Source organism: Falco rusticolus, chromosome 13 (genome assembly GCF_015220075.1).
Source record: "Falco rusticolus isolate bFalRus1 chromosome 13, bFalRus1.pri, whole genome shotgun sequence".
Classification (NCBI taxonomy): domain Eukaryota; kingdom Metazoa; phylum Chordata; class Aves; order Falconiformes; family Falconidae; genus Falco; species Falco rusticolus.
In genome coordinates this window covers 4,570,054-4,588,530 of record NC_051199.1, presented here as the reverse complement: position 1 = coordinate 4,588,530, position 18,477 = coordinate 4,570,054, and the positions used below count along the sequence as shown (strand labels likewise).

The 18,477-nt window shown below is 41.1% G+C and overlaps 1 protein-coding gene and 1 long non-coding RNA gene across 5 annotated transcripts in view; one reads left to right on the top strand and one right to left on the bottom strand.

The window, feature by feature from the left end:
* LOC119156586 overlaps positions 1 to 762 on the top strand; it is a 43,150-nt gene extending 42,388 nt beyond the window's left edge. The window contains exon 3 of the long non-coding RNA XR_005107214.1: positions 688 to 762. This is a non-coding gene — a long non-coding RNA (uncharacterized LOC119156586). The remainder of the gene's footprint in view (positions 1 to 687) is intronic.
* The window catches only part of UGGT1 (UDP-glucose glycoprotein glucosyltransferase 1), a 48,989-nt gene that overhangs the window by 30,231 nt on the left and 281 nt on the right, over positions 1 to 18,477 (bottom strand). For 2 of the 4 annotated variants that reach the window (XM_037406537.1, XM_037406541.1), the window contains exons 1-15: positions 17,889 to 17,944; positions 15,832 to 15,967; positions 15,272 to 15,407; positions 13,278 to 13,360; positions 12,582 to 12,712; positions 11,611 to 11,723; positions 10,294 to 10,468; positions 8,942 to 9,038; positions 7,133 to 7,211; positions 6,820 to 6,920; positions 5,844 to 5,943; positions 4,674 to 4,734; positions 1,540 to 1,631; positions 790 to 940; positions 399 to 518 (exon numbers count right to left, since the gene is read on the bottom strand). In XM_037406537.1, the coding sequence (XP_037262434.1) occupies positions 399 to 518; positions 790 to 940; positions 1,540 to 1,631; positions 4,674 to 4,734; positions 5,844 to 5,943; positions 6,820 to 6,920; positions 7,133 to 7,211; positions 8,942 to 9,038; positions 10,294 to 10,468; positions 11,611 to 11,723; positions 12,582 to 12,712; positions 13,278 to 13,360; positions 15,272 to 15,396 (1,428 nt within the window). In that variant the 5' untranslated portion in view covers positions 15,397 to 15,407; positions 15,832 to 15,967; positions 17,889 to 17,944. Of the gene's footprint in view, positions 1 to 398; positions 519 to 789; positions 941 to 1,539; positions 1,632 to 4,673; positions 4,735 to 5,843; positions 5,944 to 6,819; positions 6,921 to 7,132; positions 7,212 to 8,941; positions 9,039 to 10,293; positions 10,469 to 11,610; positions 11,724 to 12,581; positions 12,713 to 13,277; positions 13,361 to 15,271; positions 15,408 to 15,831; positions 15,968 to 16,636; positions 16,745 to 17,888; positions 17,945 to 18,477 lie in introns of those variants that run through there. The other 2 variants (XM_037406539.1, XM_037406540.1) reach the window with 2 other exon arrangements.

The following is an 18,477-nucleotide window of genomic DNA, read 5'->3' as shown; positions in this document are numbered from 1 at the left end:
TCTTGGTGCAAGCACACTTTCTAACTGAAAGACCAACTGAGGTTGGTCTTAACCCCAATAAAATGATAATAATTCACAAGTTTGAGGGATTTCATTAACCAGCTTCAGGTATCATCACAAAGTTGAAGTGCACCAAATTCTCACTCACGAGATGATGTTTTTTTCCACTGATGAAGCAATTTTTGGCATCTAATAGATGCCAGAGAATCATGCTCAGTAATCTCTCAATCTCAGCCATAACTTACTAGTACAAGCAGAACAAAACCTAGGAAAGCATCCTATCAAGATATTTAAGTGACAGGGAATCTAGTATCTATGTAGATAAGTCACAAAAGCTAATGTCCCTGCTGCTGAAAAAACAAAACTCACATTTCATTTCTAGTCAGATTACCACTTACAAAATTATGGAAGTTTTTTCTGATTTGTCTGATCACGCCTGGAAATGTGGGACGCAGCAGTTCTTGCACATTGGAAGGCCAGGAATTATACCGACTGTCAACTTCAAGATTGTTGATCCACTAGGAAAAAATAAAGGCATTTAAGTGACTTGACAGTCCTCCTGCTTGAGTCTGAGACTGTAAAATATTTTCAAACCAGACACTATATTGAGAAATGTATGAATAAAAAGTTAAGTTTTTTAAAAAGCTTATTTAACACCTTACTTTCCTTTTTTTTTCTTCACTGAAGTTTCAGAGCTGATTGCGAGATAAGAACAGAAGTTCCCCTGACAGCCTAAGAACACACTGCCCAACAGCAGAGAAGGTATTTCTTACATAAAACCATACGCACTGAAATAGCAGGGCTTCTGATGTCCACGGCATAGTCGGAATCTGAAGGCTGTATGTTCAACTTCAGAACATTGTGCAAGGAAAGACCCTCAATTCCTAAGCTGTGCAGGCCCTCCATAACGCGGGCTTCATTGCGCAGCACATCAATCAAGCTGGAAGGAAAAGAAAAAGTGTTGAATTTTAAAGACACAGCAAATAACTTGTTCTTACCCTAAGGGTTAACAGATTAAAGGTATGAACAAGTTTTGCCATGTCTGTGCATTACTTCTCATTAATCACCTATTTCTAACTGGCCTATGAAAGTTGAGGTAACTTAAACCTATTCCATTGTTATATTTCTGGAGAAAACTACATTAAATCAAGGTAACTAAAGCATGATCTACACATGTAACTTCAATTCCACGTTATTGAAACACATCTTGCTATAGGGTGGTTTTCAGATGAAAAAAATTTACAGTGGTTTATCCTTTGCTAGTCACAACTCGGATCAAAAGAACAGTACAAAAGTGACTTCCCATTCCAATCTTCAAGGGTGTTCTGGTTTTCACATCAGCCTTTTTGTTAGAAATGCGCTTGTGTAAGAGAAGGAACTATGACTTGCTTTTTCCAGGTCTTAACAATTAAACCTAGTCTAGATACAGACTTCGTGACGAAGGTTCAAATCTGTCTAAATGACTGCATGATGCATGCACAAGGAGGATGTGAGCTCCTAAACAGGATACAGTTATTCTGAAAAAGAAAACATTCCTACCTAAATATGTCCTGAGTGTCTAAATCAATAAGTAGTCCATTGATGAACAGGGCAGAATCTCCTGGTTGCAATCCTAATGTTCCTTTGAAATACTGAAAGGAAGTAGAAGGCCATTAGAAGAGAATGCTCTGCACAGAACAAAATGTGTCAAATTGAAGATTTATTACAAATTGTCAACTACATTCTTTGCTGACTTTGTGCGCCATCCACACCAGTGGGAAAAACAACTGAAGCCATTTAGCGTGTCGATAGATAAACAGGACTTTTAGCTGTTTCTTCCTACATGATTCAGTCATGCATCAGGAAGTCCCTGAGTAGACTTCTTAAATATAGTCAGATTAAATAATTAAAAATGCTTAAGAGAAGTAACTTTTTTTTTTTTTTTTTTAGCTGACAGCCCACAAAGTAGATGGACAAAGAGCATGCAGTTACCTGTCTTAGCTCTTTAACAGGCAGTTTGGGGCAGAACAGACTTAAAACTACTGGATATTGTGTGAGCTCACTAGTGGAACCAACTACTGCGTTTCAGGTACCAGTTAACATCTTTGACCTAGTGGCTGTGTCATCAGTGAAAAGCAGATGAGCTGCCGCTGTAGTCTGATCTCCCCAGAACCAGGCAGCACACAAATGGAGAAAGTCTTATCAGTGTTTTTTAACTTCTCCCACGTACTAAGCAGTACCCCATTTCAATGGGTACTTGCCCCTGAACTGAGGCATTATCACAGCGAACAATTTTGAATCAGGAGAGGTAAATAAAACACAATCCTCCTGAAGCAAGTTTCCCAACTCTTAGCATAAAAAATCCTTGTTAAAATCTGAAAAATGACATTGCTTTCTTCCAATACCTCTTGTCTTGCAGTACCAGTTACAAAATTCTATTGAGAGGCATGATGAGCACTGAAGGAGAAACATAGTATTTGGACATTTAAAAACACTAATATCATGAAGAATATGAGTAAAGCAAACAAGAGGAATAGCGAAGTACCGTGTGAAATACCAAGAACAGGAAAGCAGCATCTAATCAGGAAGAATTTATATATTTTATTAAATAAAAAAACTCCCAGAGAAGAGCAGAGTACATGCAGTGTTAAATTTTATCTTTTTGTGGATAATAACATAGTAAACTCTAACTTGATAATAGCAGTGAACTTCACTGTCAAATAATAGCCACACAAACTGAGTCATGCAAAGAGCTTTAAAGGGCAGGGTTAGATCTAGCCAGATCTGGATCTAGTAGCCTAGACATAGTTTGAATAAAAATGAATCCACAAAATCAGGGGATTACCTGTGGACCAGTCTGATCTAACACGTAACAGAAAAGCCACCAGGTAGCTTTAGCTTGCACTTACATTCTATACTTTGTCCCTTCCAGAACCACACCGGACGACAGTGTCAAACCGCATCCCTTCTTTTCTGATTTTATCGCTATTGAACAACAAGGGATTTCTCTTTCAGAACAGGAATTTCAGGGGACTGGTAAGTAGATGTCAGGTAATTTTGCATTTACTACTAGACGAGCCGAGTATCATTGATTAGATTTTAAACCACGCAAGTGTGTACTTAATATACTTTGTATTTTTCCTGTTAATACCAAGTGAGACTGAAACGTATGAATAGATCAGCGCAGATTGTATAGCAAAAGCTGTTGTTTGACTTTGGCTTTATTACCATCTTAAACTTTTATTTTGCACTCTATTCAGACTGCACTGCCTGGTGTATTTTAATTGTACAAAAGCTAGTACAAAATTCCCAAGTGGCTATTGGTTTTTTCAGCACTTTTCTGATGGCAAGTACGTAACAGAGATGTTGAAACATTTTTCTGCAAACACCAGAGCCCACTCAGTGACCTCCAGAGGTCCCTCATAACCTGGGGGGTTTGTTATTTATGATTCTGTTTCAAAGCACATATAGAGTGACTTGGATACCTATTTAATTTTATTCCTTCACTAGTTTCCCTCTCAAAGCACCAAGATTGGAACTATTTCCTCCACACGGTATGCATCGTTCTAAGCCACGGCAAGAAGCTTTCAAATTTATTCTGTGACTTGCATGTAAACACTGACAAATTCAAGTATCAAAGGACCATCTCAAATTGGGCAATAACTAAATTTCTTCTGCATCCTTAGAACTGTAAGGAGATACTTAATATATTTGTTTTTCAGGCAGTAGCATTCTAACAAGCTACATTTCCAGCTCAGGCCTTTTAAAATAATCTAAAAATTTAACTATGTTTTGACTCTAATAGCTTCCACTAAAAAGCACTCACACTTTTAATACATAGTTGCTTTTGAGAAGTTCAGAATACAAACAAAACCTGAAATCAGGAACTTGAAGTCAGCCTCTATTACCCAGGACAAGTAGTGCTGAGCCATTCAGACTTTACACATCTGCTACACCACTCCGGTAAGAACTAGGTCAGAGACCGAAAGAAGGGCACCCAGCAGGCACAGCCCTACAAGAAACATATCAACCATCTCTATACAAGCTTAGCTGGCAAAGTCACCACTACAAGGTGGAACTTAGAAACGGAGTGAAGACTGATGTGACAGAGCCATCAACGTTTCTACTGCTTCATTTTTGACAGTTCTGTCCCGTAGGATTTCTATGGGGACTGTCTTAATCTGGCCTAACACCTATGCTGGATGTTTCTGTAAATAAACATTTTCCCTCAGGATTAACATCATACTTTCCTTGTATTTAAAGTTAATTTTCTAAAGATAAATACAGTTAGCAGATTCGCAGTTCAGATACGGAACAGGAGGTCACTTTCATGGACATTAACAAATGCTCAGATTAACTATCAGAACCCTGGCTACTCTGAACAACCATTGCAGGGGCAGCTCTGTGAACAAAATCCCGTATCATTCCTCCCCACTACAGTGAACTCACTGAAAGACTACGACCAATATTTTCATATTTGAGCAAACAAGCTAAAATTACATTCCTAATCCATGTTTGAAAATCTACCACTTCTTGACTTCCCAGATGCACACTACAGCAAAGTTGTTTGTGAAAATACTGGGTTATTATTTTTAGCAAAACGTACACTTTTAATGAGAATCATTATTTTTAAAGCTTGAATTTATATTAAAACATCAGTGCAAAAGCACTATGTTACTTTCTGGAAGCATTACCTTTTGGTTCTCTTCAATTTCTGCTCTGAGTTCCGAAGAAACAACTGTTTTTGTTATGGCTCTGGAGAAATAAAAAGATCATGCTGTGAATCATCTCTCTGTTTAATGGGTAGACCAGATACACACATACCCTCCTCTTTGTACCTTATATATAAATATATTTAGTCTCCTAGAATAAAGAGCTGCGATCAGAAGCACTTGCACTTTGTGGTACCATTAAACAGTAGGATGCACTACTTTTTCTTATACTATATATCTCATTAGAAAGTCAAAATGTTAACAACGTGCCAACTCTCAGTATCTAATTCGACATTCATCACAGTAGAAGTGGGGCAGCTGCCAGAAAGGTAGAGGTGGAGGCTGGCAGCAGCAAATAGGGAGATTCCACTCCTCATTGTGGGTTCCCATTCCTTTCCTTACATTGGATCTAGTGATTGCATCATCACAGAACGGGCGAGCTCACAGATCTGACTAAAAGCGCAATTAAAGTGCAATGCCCATCTTAAAAAGCCGTAGATAGCACAATCTCAACATCAGTTAGTGGGAAATGAGACCAAAATTCAGCTTCTTGTCTACTCGCAGGTATACCTCCACCTACTCAAAAAGGAGGAGCTCCTATAATATTATCTTCACAACCCAGGTCATGCAATTTATCAACAGAAATATATTTCTAGACTACTTGGGCAGGCCAGATTATGACTGACTTTCTTGAAATTAATTTGGCTATGCTCAAGACAGTCATTGACAAAGCACAAAAAAACAGCGGAATGGCACATCAGAATCTGACATGAGATCGACTGGGCTGTTGGGCAAAATGGATTCCAGAAGAAGAGTGGGATCCAGTGAACAGATAAACCATGAAGCCACAAAACAGAAAACCTATTCAGGAAATTCTTGAGGACTTGATGCAAAAGATTCAGAAGCATTTCACAACAGAATGACATGGGTGATTCTGTCAAATTTGCCACCAGTACAAATCGGCTCCATCCAAGAAAAATACTGTAAGATCCTCTTTGTAACCACAGGATGAAAAACTTCTCTCAATAAACATTCCCCAGTGTTTGCTTCCAGCTAAATGGAAACTCTGACATTAACCCAACCAATGCTGCCTGTCTCAGGTTCTGCTCAGAAAAAAGCCTAATACTTCCTAGAAGTCATAATTAAAGTTACCTGGCCTTCGTAGGAAAGTTCTGACTGAGATCTTTCATGACCATCAAAGCATCCACAGGAGGAGCAGTCAGAATGCGAGCAGCAGTTTGAAAACTTAAATCTAGAAGTGAAAGAATGGAAGTCAAGGACTCTAAACTGAAAACAAGCCAGTGCTGAGTCATCTTAACTTTAGCTTTCAACTTTTTTGCATGTTACCTATGAAAATTCATTTTCTGTCTATGCCTTTAGGCAATTCTTTTTTTAATCATCTTCCTTCTACTCAGCTTCTATTTGTTGCCTTGAAGTAAGTAACTCTTTCAAAATGAAAGAATGTGTCCCATCTACAAGTTGCTTCAATGAGCACAAACCATCAACTTTTTTTTTTAGCTGATATGGGAGGATCTGCCCTTCAGAAGGGGTCTGGGTACTCGTTTTGCAAGTTAGAAATACAGCCATCTGCTGGATATAGGTACATTCTCTGTGACTAGAACATATGTTCAGCATTTTAAATTACTTTTTTTATTTTTTCCTCCAGAAGGATGAAAAGCCTTTCCACAGGCTTCTACAGATGATTTCCAGGGAAACAGGCCAGAGTTGCATGCAGACGCTTTTGAAATAGAGTTTTTTCTTTGGTCTTGAGAAATCCCAGCTTACCACACTGGGAATCTGACTGTGGAAAGAAACTTTACATTTCCTTTGCTTTTCTGCATTTAGCAGATCATAGAAGTAGCCAATGGAAGAGCAAGTGGCTTACTGTACTTCACAATATCGAAAGCAAACAACCTCATTTCAGACGTCCTGTGAAACCCACCTTTCTAAAAGCTATTTCAACAGGACTCTACAAAGATGCTTTCGAAAAATCCAGTATTTTCCATTGCAGGAATTTACAGTCTAACTCTCTCAACTATAAGCAGCCACTGGCAACCTCATTTGCGTACAACACAAGAACATACATTAAGTTTTGCAGTACAATACTGAAAGTCTTCATAGGGATTACCTTGTAACTGCCAGACTTTCAAGGGTGCCATTTCATTGGTACTTTCCACCAGGTGTTTTCTAAGCTCTTTCAGCTCTTCTGTCAACTCAGGATGCAACTGCCTAAAAAGGGTATGAAGGTAAAACAACTTCCATGGTTTCCTATAAGGAACTCTGCTGCTAATTCAAAGAAACTAACATATGGAAAAGTATGCTGCTAACACGTATGGATAACTCAGACATTTAAAAAATAGTAACAAGGCAAAAAGATCAGCATCTCTGCATCAAGTTTTTTAATATATGACAAAGACCAGCAACTTACAACTGAGTTTTACCTTAGTTTTCCAAACAGAAATCCTTGCACTTCATCAATAGGGTCATTTTCATCTATTACTGTAGCATTCACATCTGTGCCTATAAACACAGAGGACAACACTGTTACCAAGCTATTTGGAAACAGTTCTCACACTCATTTTCATTAGCTTAACAAAACTACACTGCAACAACAGAAAAAAAGAAAGAAAGGGCAAGTTTCAGGTTTACTTTTAAACCTGTATCCAAGAGACGTTACCTTTACAAATAAACACAGTAAACAGCTGAAATAAAACCAAAGTTGGATTATTGAGAAGGAAAAGCTTAAGATGAGTGGAAATCTCAGAAACCTAGGCATGGCAGAGGAATTTGCTAGGACTGAGGAGCTTTCAGGACACAAGCTTTGTAGAGTAAATGCTAAACTTCAGTTGTGACCACAACCCTGATTTTAGCCTCAAAAAGCATAACAAAAAATAGTGTCCAAGCGAAGTCCAATTCTGGGCTTAAACCTCAAAAAGAAACCTGTGCAAAATATTCCCATGATCTCCTAACTAGCTGGACACAAGCCAGCTCCACTCTAAATGTTTTATGCTCAAGTCCAACTACAGGTCCTGATCTTTTAGATAAGCGTGTGCATCTGGACAAGCCAGAGCAGCACAGGCATGACTACAAGACTGCACAGTCAGAACATTCACACAATCAGCAGGAGCTGGATGAGAACCATATACCTTTAACGCACAGCTTACTATCCACGAGGTGTTTGCAGCTCATAGCAATGCAAGTACAGTTTGTCCACTTTGTAAAACATTAATTACTGCATTTACATTACTGATAGGTATAAAACGTCACAAGTTTCCAAATAACAAATCTTCCCAGAAGATTAACTTCCCCTCACCACCTGAAGAGCCGAAGGCCTCCAATGTCCTATTCTACCAACATCATCAGGGCTTCTGCATGACATTGTTGACAAATTAATGGAAGTTCTCACACAGAAATAAAAATCTTTGGTTGGATCACCTCCTCTAGTATGTTAGTTTCTCTTAAAATCAAATACTTTTACAAATAAAGACCAAAGGTTCTGTGTGTCTGTACTCTAGACGGTGGCAGAATACTCCGAGTCAGAGTTTAGATCTGTATCAAGAAACTGATAAAACCACAAAATCCTGAAGAACACAATTCAAAATCCGAGTGCTGTTCCCCACAATTGTTATCTCAAACTAACAAAGAAAAAGTAGTAATTTTTTTTTTCCTTTTACTTTAGTCCAAGATAAAAGCAGGAAATTCTGGGGGTTTATCTGTGTGTGTGCATGTGTAAAGAAAAAGGATACACAGATTACTCTAACAAAATAGTTTTGGCAAGCACATGAGAGTTTGCAAAACAGATCAGCACTCTATAAAGAAAGCAGCAAAAGCAAAAAACCTTGCAGAATTCTAAGTTCTGTTTTCCAAAAAAACAGGAATAGGAAACACTTTCTTCTCTGAGGATGGATAAGCTAAGGCAAATCAAGGTAGAAGAACTGCTTTACATCTGCAGAGAATCTGATTATCTGGTAAACAATTAGTGGCATTAGTAGTGCCATTACTAAGATCTAGTCCAGAGTCATGAGTCCATTGTGCCCAGCATTTCACAAAGACAGAAAGCAACAAGTGCCATGGCAAAGATATGCTTCATGAAGAGCAAAATCCCAAAAGAGAGAAGGAAGAGAAGTGATTTCCGAGCTGAAGAAAGAAGAATATCTGCAATTGAGACAGCCATTCACATCAGAAGAAATACCGAATTATCTTTGCAAAATTAAAATGTTCACATTAGAAAACTTAAAATAACAATTCACCTTTCACCTGTGTATCATCCTTGGCCTTATATTCTGTACTTTTAATAGCAAGTTCCACACCATAGCCAGAGAGGTAGACTTTTTCTTTACTGGGATTCTGTAAGGAAAAGCGAACAGTACAATATTGCCACTCGTTCTTTTGATGTACAAATTAAAAGCTGCTATTTCCCAAAGCTAAGACACCTCTGAATGGGACACATTTCAGACATCACTGGTAATGCACAAGTGAGAAACAAAACCAATGAGTGCTATAATGTAATGTACTGTCATGATTATATTTCCCTTTGTATTTCAACAAAACTTTCTGAAGTTCAGCGGGCAAAAAGTAGGGCAAAACAGGCATGTCATCAAATCAGACAGAGGAGGGAAAGGAACTTCAGCTGCAAAGTTCAAAAGTGAAACATGCACTGAAGAGTTACAACAAAATTACAAAAAAAATAATAAATCAGTTGAGAGATGTGTAATTACTTCAGAATTTAATGGGAAACAAACATGATCACCTGTTAAAAGTATTTTGAAGAGTACAGGAGTCACAGAACTGTATGAAGACCTACTGTGTAGTACACTTTATTTTGAATGTAAGTACTCCTCCCAAATAAACAAACTGATAAACAAATTACTTTTTAAAAGGAAACTGGTATATGCAATGTGTATAAAATGTATGACTTCATTGAAAGTGCAAATGTTGCTAGAAGTAAACCAGCTGATGCCTTTTTTTTTTTTTTTTTTTGCATTCAAGTCTGGCTACTAGCTGCTGCACTACAGGTTTTAGCAATATTAAGCAATGTTCTGGAAAAAAGTCAAATATTTCAAATTTCTCAGAGCTTTTGAAATGTAGTTTTAAGCCCTAATCCAGTGGTTATGGGCAATTTAGGGGAGGGAGATGGAACCCAGGACAAACTGCACTAGGACTGGTAAGTGGTTCTGTAATAAAATTGCTACAGAAACAATGCCTTTCATTTGAAAGTGGCACCTTAAGGTTAATCCTTGCTTTTCATATTCAGTAACAAACTGGCCTGACTGTGGAAAGATCTGACTATTTCCTATAATCTAATATAGGTAGAGCAATTTTTTTTTTAGATTGTAATTCTGTAATTCATCTGGAGTTTAACTCTGCTTTTGTAAAATCAAATTATCCTGTTACCTAAACAACCAGGAGATTTAAAATATTCTGTATTCTTCAGCTACGTGCAATAAAAAATAAACTTTGATATTCCAAATAAATACCAAGCAGAAATACACTATGCAAATGTCAGTTTAAAGGGAACAAACTTAGTTTTTCTTTTTTAAAACCCAGCCCAGTTACTCCTTGCATGTCAAATACCTCTGCTGCAATGCACAAATATACTTACAGCAATATAGTGTCTGAGGACGTAAGTGATTTCTCCTGCCTCGGCCTTTAACACAAGCCTCCTATGGTATGTGTAGAACTCCTCTGAGCCAATCTCAGCGTAAAGAATGACGACAGGACTTTCGGGGTTTGATACTGGGTACTTGTGGTCCCCTTTGAACAGAAATGGCTTCGGCCTAAGAGTAAAGATCGAAGATTATCACGCTGTGATTCACAGCGTTTCCTTACTCAATGCACAATTTCTTTTTCCCACATTTGGTCACTGCTCCCGTCTTCACTGAATACATGTAAAGCTGTTCCCACATACTATCAAGGTTGGCAGCGCTTGATGCGTGTTGATAAAGCTTTGTTAAAAATGAACATATGAAATGAAACAAGTAGCTAGGTGCTATTTTGAATCTAATATGATCCTTATTTTAAAAATTAACCACTTCCCTTAAATTTCCAGTTAGCTCCACCACCCCCAAGGTGAATATATATATAAATTCTATATATAAAAAAATAAAAGGGTAAGAGAACAAATGTTCCAGGAACTCAAATTTAAGGGAAGCCTGTCCTTGGCTTAGTATACAAACAAGAAAGTGAATGAGAAGACTATTTTCAACTTCTGTTTTTAGATTTTGTCTAAAAAACAATGAAATATTTAAAATACAGTGAGTCAGAAGAACAGTGTGTGAGCTATAGATGCCATACGTCTGTAGATTGACTAAAAACCCTGCGTGCTTACAAAACCCAAAACTACCAAACCTATGAAGATAAACTGAAATGTAAAGTTTTGGGTTTTTTTTTTTTCCCCTAAAGTAGTATTAGTAACAAAAAGAATCTATAAAATATAAAAGTTGCAATCAAGTTCTGTTCTTGTAAAGAAACCCGATTTTGAAATACATGTGTGGTAATGATACTCGTTAATGCTGAGAAAAGTACATAGGGTGGAAGTACTGTGGATGCTTCAAACCATTCATGGAAATGTTATGTTAGCTACCATGTTACTGTGCAGCCCAGCTCTTTCTATCTCCCTGCGTACTGAAGTCTTTACATATTCCCAAGAATTCCCACTGTCCTTTGACAAATTGTTTCCAACTTCTGTGCACATTCCTCCTCCCAGCAGGATACCAAAGAGCAAGGGATATGAAAACAATCATTCCAATCTGGATTAGTAAGAAATACTAAACTGCCACTTCTGTGTAAGCACCAGACAGTATAAATCAAACACAGAAGAACGTAGAAACTACTGGTTTATTACAGTCTCTTTACAGCAGGAGGTCTAACCAGGTTAAACTTTGAGAACTAATCCAATGATAGGAAATTAAACAAATACCTTTCCGAAGCTGCCTGTAAAAGGTTTTCAAGAGAGTCAAATTCACAGGTCTTCTCCCCATGCACAGCAAAAAACAGGGTACAGCCCTTTGGTGGAGGTTCATCTGCTGCTATCTGTATTAAAACATTGGTAATAAAGTAGGTTGAACGTTTGCCCTTAGAACAACTGAAAATGGTAATGGTATAGCTCTGTAGCAATCTGTCATCTTCAGTTTCCTAAATTCTAAACTGGTACTTCTTCCCTGTTTATTAAATAATTTAAATGCAAGGCAAAAATTGCAAAATTGAGAGTGAAGTCTTAACTTACAAATATTGTTCCAGTTTGTTACTATTAACTGTAGTATTAGGTGCAGGTACAAGAAGTGAGGCTTGCAACTGTAGGGTTTTTGGTTGTGGTTTTTTTGCATTGCACATCAGAAACCTCTATATCTATTAAACATCAAATGGTAAAATGATTCCAGATGAAAAAGGAACATGTTTTCTAATGTTACTTAAATAAAGCACATTATAATATGAGGCAGTTTGCAACGAACTATATGATACCACGAGTCTGAAAAAGACTAGAGAGTACAACAGACTTCCATTTATGGGTTCTAATCATTAGAGCTATATATTCATGGACTACTATCTTCAGTTAAGTACAACTGAATAACAGGAACAGCAGCAGCAGCGCAAGCGCCAACAGAGTGATGGGGATTTTCCTCATAAAAATCTTCATGCTATTATTAGCGCAGCAGGCATCAAAGATACACAGACATGTTGAAAACCCAATTCTTTAGTCTTCTCCAGACAGACGGACTCAAATTTGGCACTCAGCGGAATAGCACATACATATGCTCTGCAGCTCAGATGTATGAGGCAATTCATCAGTTCAGGATTTTTTTATACTCTCAGATGTCTCCTTACACAACTCACTCCTTCCTAAGCCTTCAGTAATGCTCTACAAATCATTTGAGGATTTCCTGTACTAACCTGTTGAAAAGCTTGAACTGTTGCAGAGTAAGAGCGTAAAGACAAGGAAAACTTCAACAAATTCTGCTGCAAAGGTGACAGAGTCTGGCAGGCCACTTTCAGCATTTCACGGTAAGAAGAATAATCACTACCTGCAATGACAACGTACCAGCAGTTATCCTTCTATATCCTTCTATACCACATTCTCATTGAAGAGGGGCTTTTCATCTTAATTGTGATTTATACTAACGAGAGCCCATGACATTAATTGTAAATAGGCGCATGAAAGTTCCTCCTCAGTTTTCATTACAGCCAGTCCTACAGATGGATGAGAGTGAACTTCAGTAGAGACCCATGAGAGTATACTTAAATACATTCCTGAGGATGCAAACACAGGCTTGGGGAGGAGGGAAACAGTTAAGAGCTGCCACTTAATTTCAGTTGAGAACGTGAAACACAAAGAAAGAGCATTTATCATATTTTTCTAGCTCATGTTGAAACAGAAACCGGCAAGCAGAACATGTTTCAGATTCATCCACTACAGCTTTTGTCAACCAGATATGCAAAAGACTTGAGCACTTTGCAGTAAAAATATTACTGAAATCAGTCCTCATTTGACTTTTACGGTATTAACAAGGGAAGACAAAACATGTTTTTTCATTTATTTTTCAACCATGTCAACTCTCAGTCATCAAGAAAATAATTATGAAAACTTACCATCACGTTCAGATGTCTTAACGTTTTGACTGGCTTCAACAAAATTCCAGAATTTTTCTTGACCTTCTTCTGATAAAAATTCACTGAGTAAGAAGAGAAGAGTTAGCTAGATCTATTCATTTCCTCTCGAGTTACAATTTTAATACTTCGTAGAGCTTTACAGAAAGTCAGTGCCTACTATATGTTTACCTATACCAGAAAACCACATGCTACTAGAAAAAGCAGACCAGGAAAGCTAAAAACCCAAAACAAGTAATATTTACAGGCCAGGACAAACGCACAGTACAGGAAAGAAACCTGTGAAGCACCTATTAATCCTCCAAAGATGACTAACAGACAGCAGTGGACATCCTGGGAGCTCTCCTCTCTAATGCATTTCTTTGCTAGCTAGCTTTTATGAGAAACATACATTTTTGTTTACTTTGCTGTAGCAAATTGTAGTTTGTTGGAACTACCTGATTTGGTGGGGATGTTTTTTTTGGTTTGTTTGTTTTTTGAGGAGCTAAAGGAGAACTCACAGCTTCAAATCATGGTGTCGTAACTCCCCATATATTAAGCACACAATTCTGTAGGTATACAATGCTAGATAGTACAATAATTCTCTAAATGTTGCTAACAACAAATACTTTATCATGTCTAAACTTGCAGCATGCTTCGTATGCGAACGGATGCTACAACAGAAGATTTGGAGCCCACTAGCTGCTGCCGTAGCTTATGTGCTCGTTTCAATCTGTTCTGACCTAAGGTGGGAAATACCACTAGTGATGTAAGTCCTTCCTGAACTGGGTAATGAATTGCAGCACTGGGCTAAGCAGATTGAACACAGCAGGAACAATTTTACACTGCAGTGCCGTATCATTCTGCAGTTCATCCCAGATGAACAATCCTACCTACCCAAAGTCTTTGAATGTCATGGTGAGGTTGTGTATCAAGCCTTTCACATGTTATTTTGATTATTTGCTTACTATTTCAGTCTCTTAGGGTTAGCTTTTCCCCAGCAAATGTCTCGCATTGTCAGGGTATTTAAATCCTGGCATTAACACCTGAGCTTTGCATTTTACTTCTTAAGGATTTTTCAGTCTTCAAACCTCAGCTTCTGTAGAGAAGGTTACAAAAAAGTAATTTCACCTAGGACACGCCTGTCCTGTCACCCAAAGCTGTGCCCATTTGAAAGAAACCCATGAATGCTCAACTGCTTTCACATGAACCAGTCTGCAATAACATGGGCAGAGTTCCATGTATGGCAAGACCCTTACGTGATATAATATTAAACACACGTGTTTACACAAAATTACACAAAAATCCTGAAGTCCTATTTTGCATTGACATCTCCAAATTAGAATACTGTAAAATGGAATGATGGGGACTTCTAAAGTGCTAAGTAGGCTGGCAGTGAAAAGACAGCATTTTTCTTTCTTTTTTTTCTTTTTAAATAGTGTCTTTTAAAAAAAACCAAACAGTCTTTAATAGCATGGAAGAAATCCCCCAGGCTGACTTGTACAACTCTTGACAAAGCAGCTGACTTCACATAATCAGTGCATAACTCACATGAACAAAGTTAAACTCAAGCTTAACTGAGCTAAACGTATGCAAGCAACAGATGTGTATGAAAACCTACAGGCACCTACAGGCAATAAGTCAAAAAATCTTTTACTGTGGAATCTCAGAAGACCACACTAAACCTCTCCATCTAGTGCTTTGAGTAAAACTTCCTAAGGCGGAAAATACTTGCTATGGATACTCACATTGGTGTGGTTTGTTCTCATGCACAATGAAAGAATTTACCACACAGAATAAGTACTACTATCTCCTTTAAAATAGTCATCCCATCTCCCCAACTGCAGCAATAATCATATTCAACTAAGTGTTACTACTGCCAATGAGTCAGTAACGACCAGAATCCAAAGTGCCACAAAACGAATGAAAAAGTGGACATACTGCTTTATCGTCTAAGCACATTCTGATTTGTCGATGAAAAATCACAATGCGCTTACCTTGTTTCAAGTAATAAAGGAGTTGAAGACCACTTCGTAGTTAGAGATGTTGTCACAGCCTTAGAATCTCCTTTTACAAGTGAAGAGCTGAACCAGATTCCAAGAATTGCAGTAAGTATTCCCATTTTATAGAAGCCTAAAAAAGACAACAAAGAAAAAGTTAGTTTTGCATTGTCTCTTTTTATAAATACAGAATCTCACACAATCAAAAACATTAAGGTATATTTTAAAATTCAGTGGCCCTTTTAATGCAGCACGAGTGAGATAATCGTAGTCTCACCTGGGCTTACAAAATCAGGAATACTATGAAAACGTGGAGAGAGACAAGGATTTTGAGCTCTGACTCCTGAGCTGCAATTAAACCTAAACCAATTCCAGCTTCCTCTGTGTTTATGCTTTCAAATAAATTTGCCTCTGTCCTGGGGCACCCACATCACACAGAGCTTTAAGTATTACAAATGGTGCCTATTTCAAATCGGGTGGAAAACCCACCCCCTGTTCATTTTATGGGAGGTAAAGTCACATTTTGTATTTGCAGATCCATCGGCTGGTATACTAACCAATGTTGGAAGAGCCGGGCAAGGTTAAGTTTCACTAGTCAGCCCTTCAGGTTCTGCTGGCTACCGCGAACTTCTTCTCTGGGGAATGAAGAAACAAGCATCTCCTGGATGCACCAAGTACCACCGACTTCAGAAGCTGAAAAATGAATGAAATGATGAAGACGGTTTCAAATGGTACAACTTACTGCAAGATGACAAACCAAAAAAAGAAATTATGCCATTTCTTTATTGTACTTTGTGCGTACTTCCATGCCTATAAATCCTCTGGCCTCTACTCTTAAGCTTACAGAAGACCTGAATTCTCCTGTTCGCTTTCCGTTACGGTCTCCAAAAGTTCAAGCTTTTTTTCCCCCTCCTCTGACTAAATTATAATTACTACACACCCAGTATACACCCAGGCAGTCTCTCACTTCTTCCTAATGTTTCTGGATAAATCATTTTCCATTTCCCCACTGCAACTGAAAAAAGAGCCCACTCAAATTCTGGGTATATCGCACCCAAACACCGGTCAGGATCTAACCGATGTCTCTCTTTCATGACGATCTCAATATAAAAAATGGTGTTTGCATGTGTGTTACATATCTGTAGCTAAAGCTCCACCTGTATGTAGGCAGATAAGACAAAATAACCTCCTCCTACTCCCTTTGAAAATTTATACTACTCCAGCTAAAAGTTCAGCAGCCCTCACCCACTGCTCTTTCTGCATCTCAGTGTCCTTTCTTTCAGAATAAAACCAGAAACACCCTGCTATAATATATAAAGAGCAACTTGCTCAGCTACAGAGGACAGCTGTTTTCCACTGCACCTGGGAAGCGGACAGACGGCATCGCATGACACGAACAGCCACATCCACCAGCTGCGTGCGCCAAGGAGGAAGCGCAGTCAGTATTTGTGGAGTGACACTCTGGCTTCTGCCAAGCACACCAAAAAAAACAAGGTTTGGGGTTCCTCCTGGAATTGGGTCTTTCTTATTCACTGCAAATCATACCCAGTTGGCTGGAACCCATAAATGAATATACGCTACGGCATTCTTACAACCCAAACGCCTATGCTGCGCTCTCATGCCTGCTTTCCCGTTCTGTGAAGGGCTGTAATAAAAGCCTTTTTATATCTAAAATAAGGGGTGGGGGGGCGTGAAGACACATGTCACCTGATACCGGTTTAGCCAACTGAAAACCTGCAGATTAGAAATATCGACACTCCCTGAATAGTAACAGCTGTAAAACAAAGGAAAGACCAGTATCTTAGAGGAAAACAAAAATACACTGCGGGGAAAGAAGACGTAAAGGGCACAGGAATTGGCATGAATGACATAGGGAGACCCAGCCGTGTTCCCTGCGAGGTAACAAAGCAAAAACCCCCCTGAATTAAGACAATAAAAAGTGGATTTTTTTTCATGTCTCATTCCTAACTATTTTTCCTGGAAGTACTCGGTTTCAAATACAGTTGACTTCTGGAAACTCGCCCATCCAGCCTTGGAGAAAGGAATAAACCTTCCTGTGGCCACCAGCCCCACCGTGTGCTGCACGGGCCCGGCGGCCAGCGGGGGGACCGCCACGCCTGGGGGAGGGCAGGCCAGAAAAGGCCCGCTCCCGGGGGGGCTGGGCCCGGGGGTCGCTCCCGGGGGGGCGGTGGGCCCCTGGCCCTGCCCCAGCCCCCGGCAGCAGAACGCGGCGCTGGCGGGTTGGCGCAGGGACGCGCTGCGGGGGCTCCGACCACAAACGGCTCGTTCCGGCTTCCGGGCGGCGCCCAGCGGGCCCCCGCGGAGCCCTGTCCGCCGCGCCCCCGCCGGGAGCGCCTGCAGCGGGCGAGCGGCCTGAGGGACCGGCGGCCGCGCTGCCGCCTGGAGACAACCCCGAAACTAAAAAGAGCCGGGGCGGCCGCCCGCTGGGGCCAAGGGCGTTCGGCCCCGGGCGCGGCCCCTGCCACCCGCCGGCCCCCGGCGCAGGGCCGCCCGCCCCCGCCCGCCCCGCCCGCCCCACCGCCGCCGCCCGGGGGGCCCTGAGGGAGGAGACCCAGCCCCCCCGCCCGCGCGCGGGTCGCCGTGGTAACCGCACCTGCGGGCGGCCGCCACGCTCCCTTCCGGCTCCTGCCGCTCCCGCCGCTTCCGGGCGCGCCGCTTCCGCCGCCGGGTGAGGGGGGCCGCGCCGCCATAGAGTCGCGGCCGGGCAGCGCCAGACTGTCCCCTGGCCGCCATCTTGGGGGGGGCTTGGCGGGCGGCGGTTCCGCCCGCTCCTCCCGCCGCTCGGCCCTGCGGCGGGGAGGGAGGACGGTCCCTGAGCGGCGGGACACCGCGCCTTCCCCTCAGGGTCCCGACCCCGCAGCGCCCATGCGGGAGCGGCGTCACCGGCGGCCCCGGTAAGGCGGCAGGCGGGGCGCGGGCACGTCTCGGCCACCTCCCGCCCCCACCCGGCGCTGGGGCCCGGCCGCCGCCGGTGGCTCCGGGAAGCCGCGGCCAGCTAGGCCGGCGGGGGAGCGGGGCGCGGGGGAGCCGGGGGCCCCGTGCCGCGCCGCTGCAGCCCCCCAGCGGCCTCCTGCCCCCCGCACGGCCCTGCGGGTACCAGCCTCGGCCCGCTGCCTGAGCGCGGCCCCGCCGGGCCCGGGGGCGCGCAGGTGGGTGAGGTCGGGGCGGGCGGAGCGCGGTGG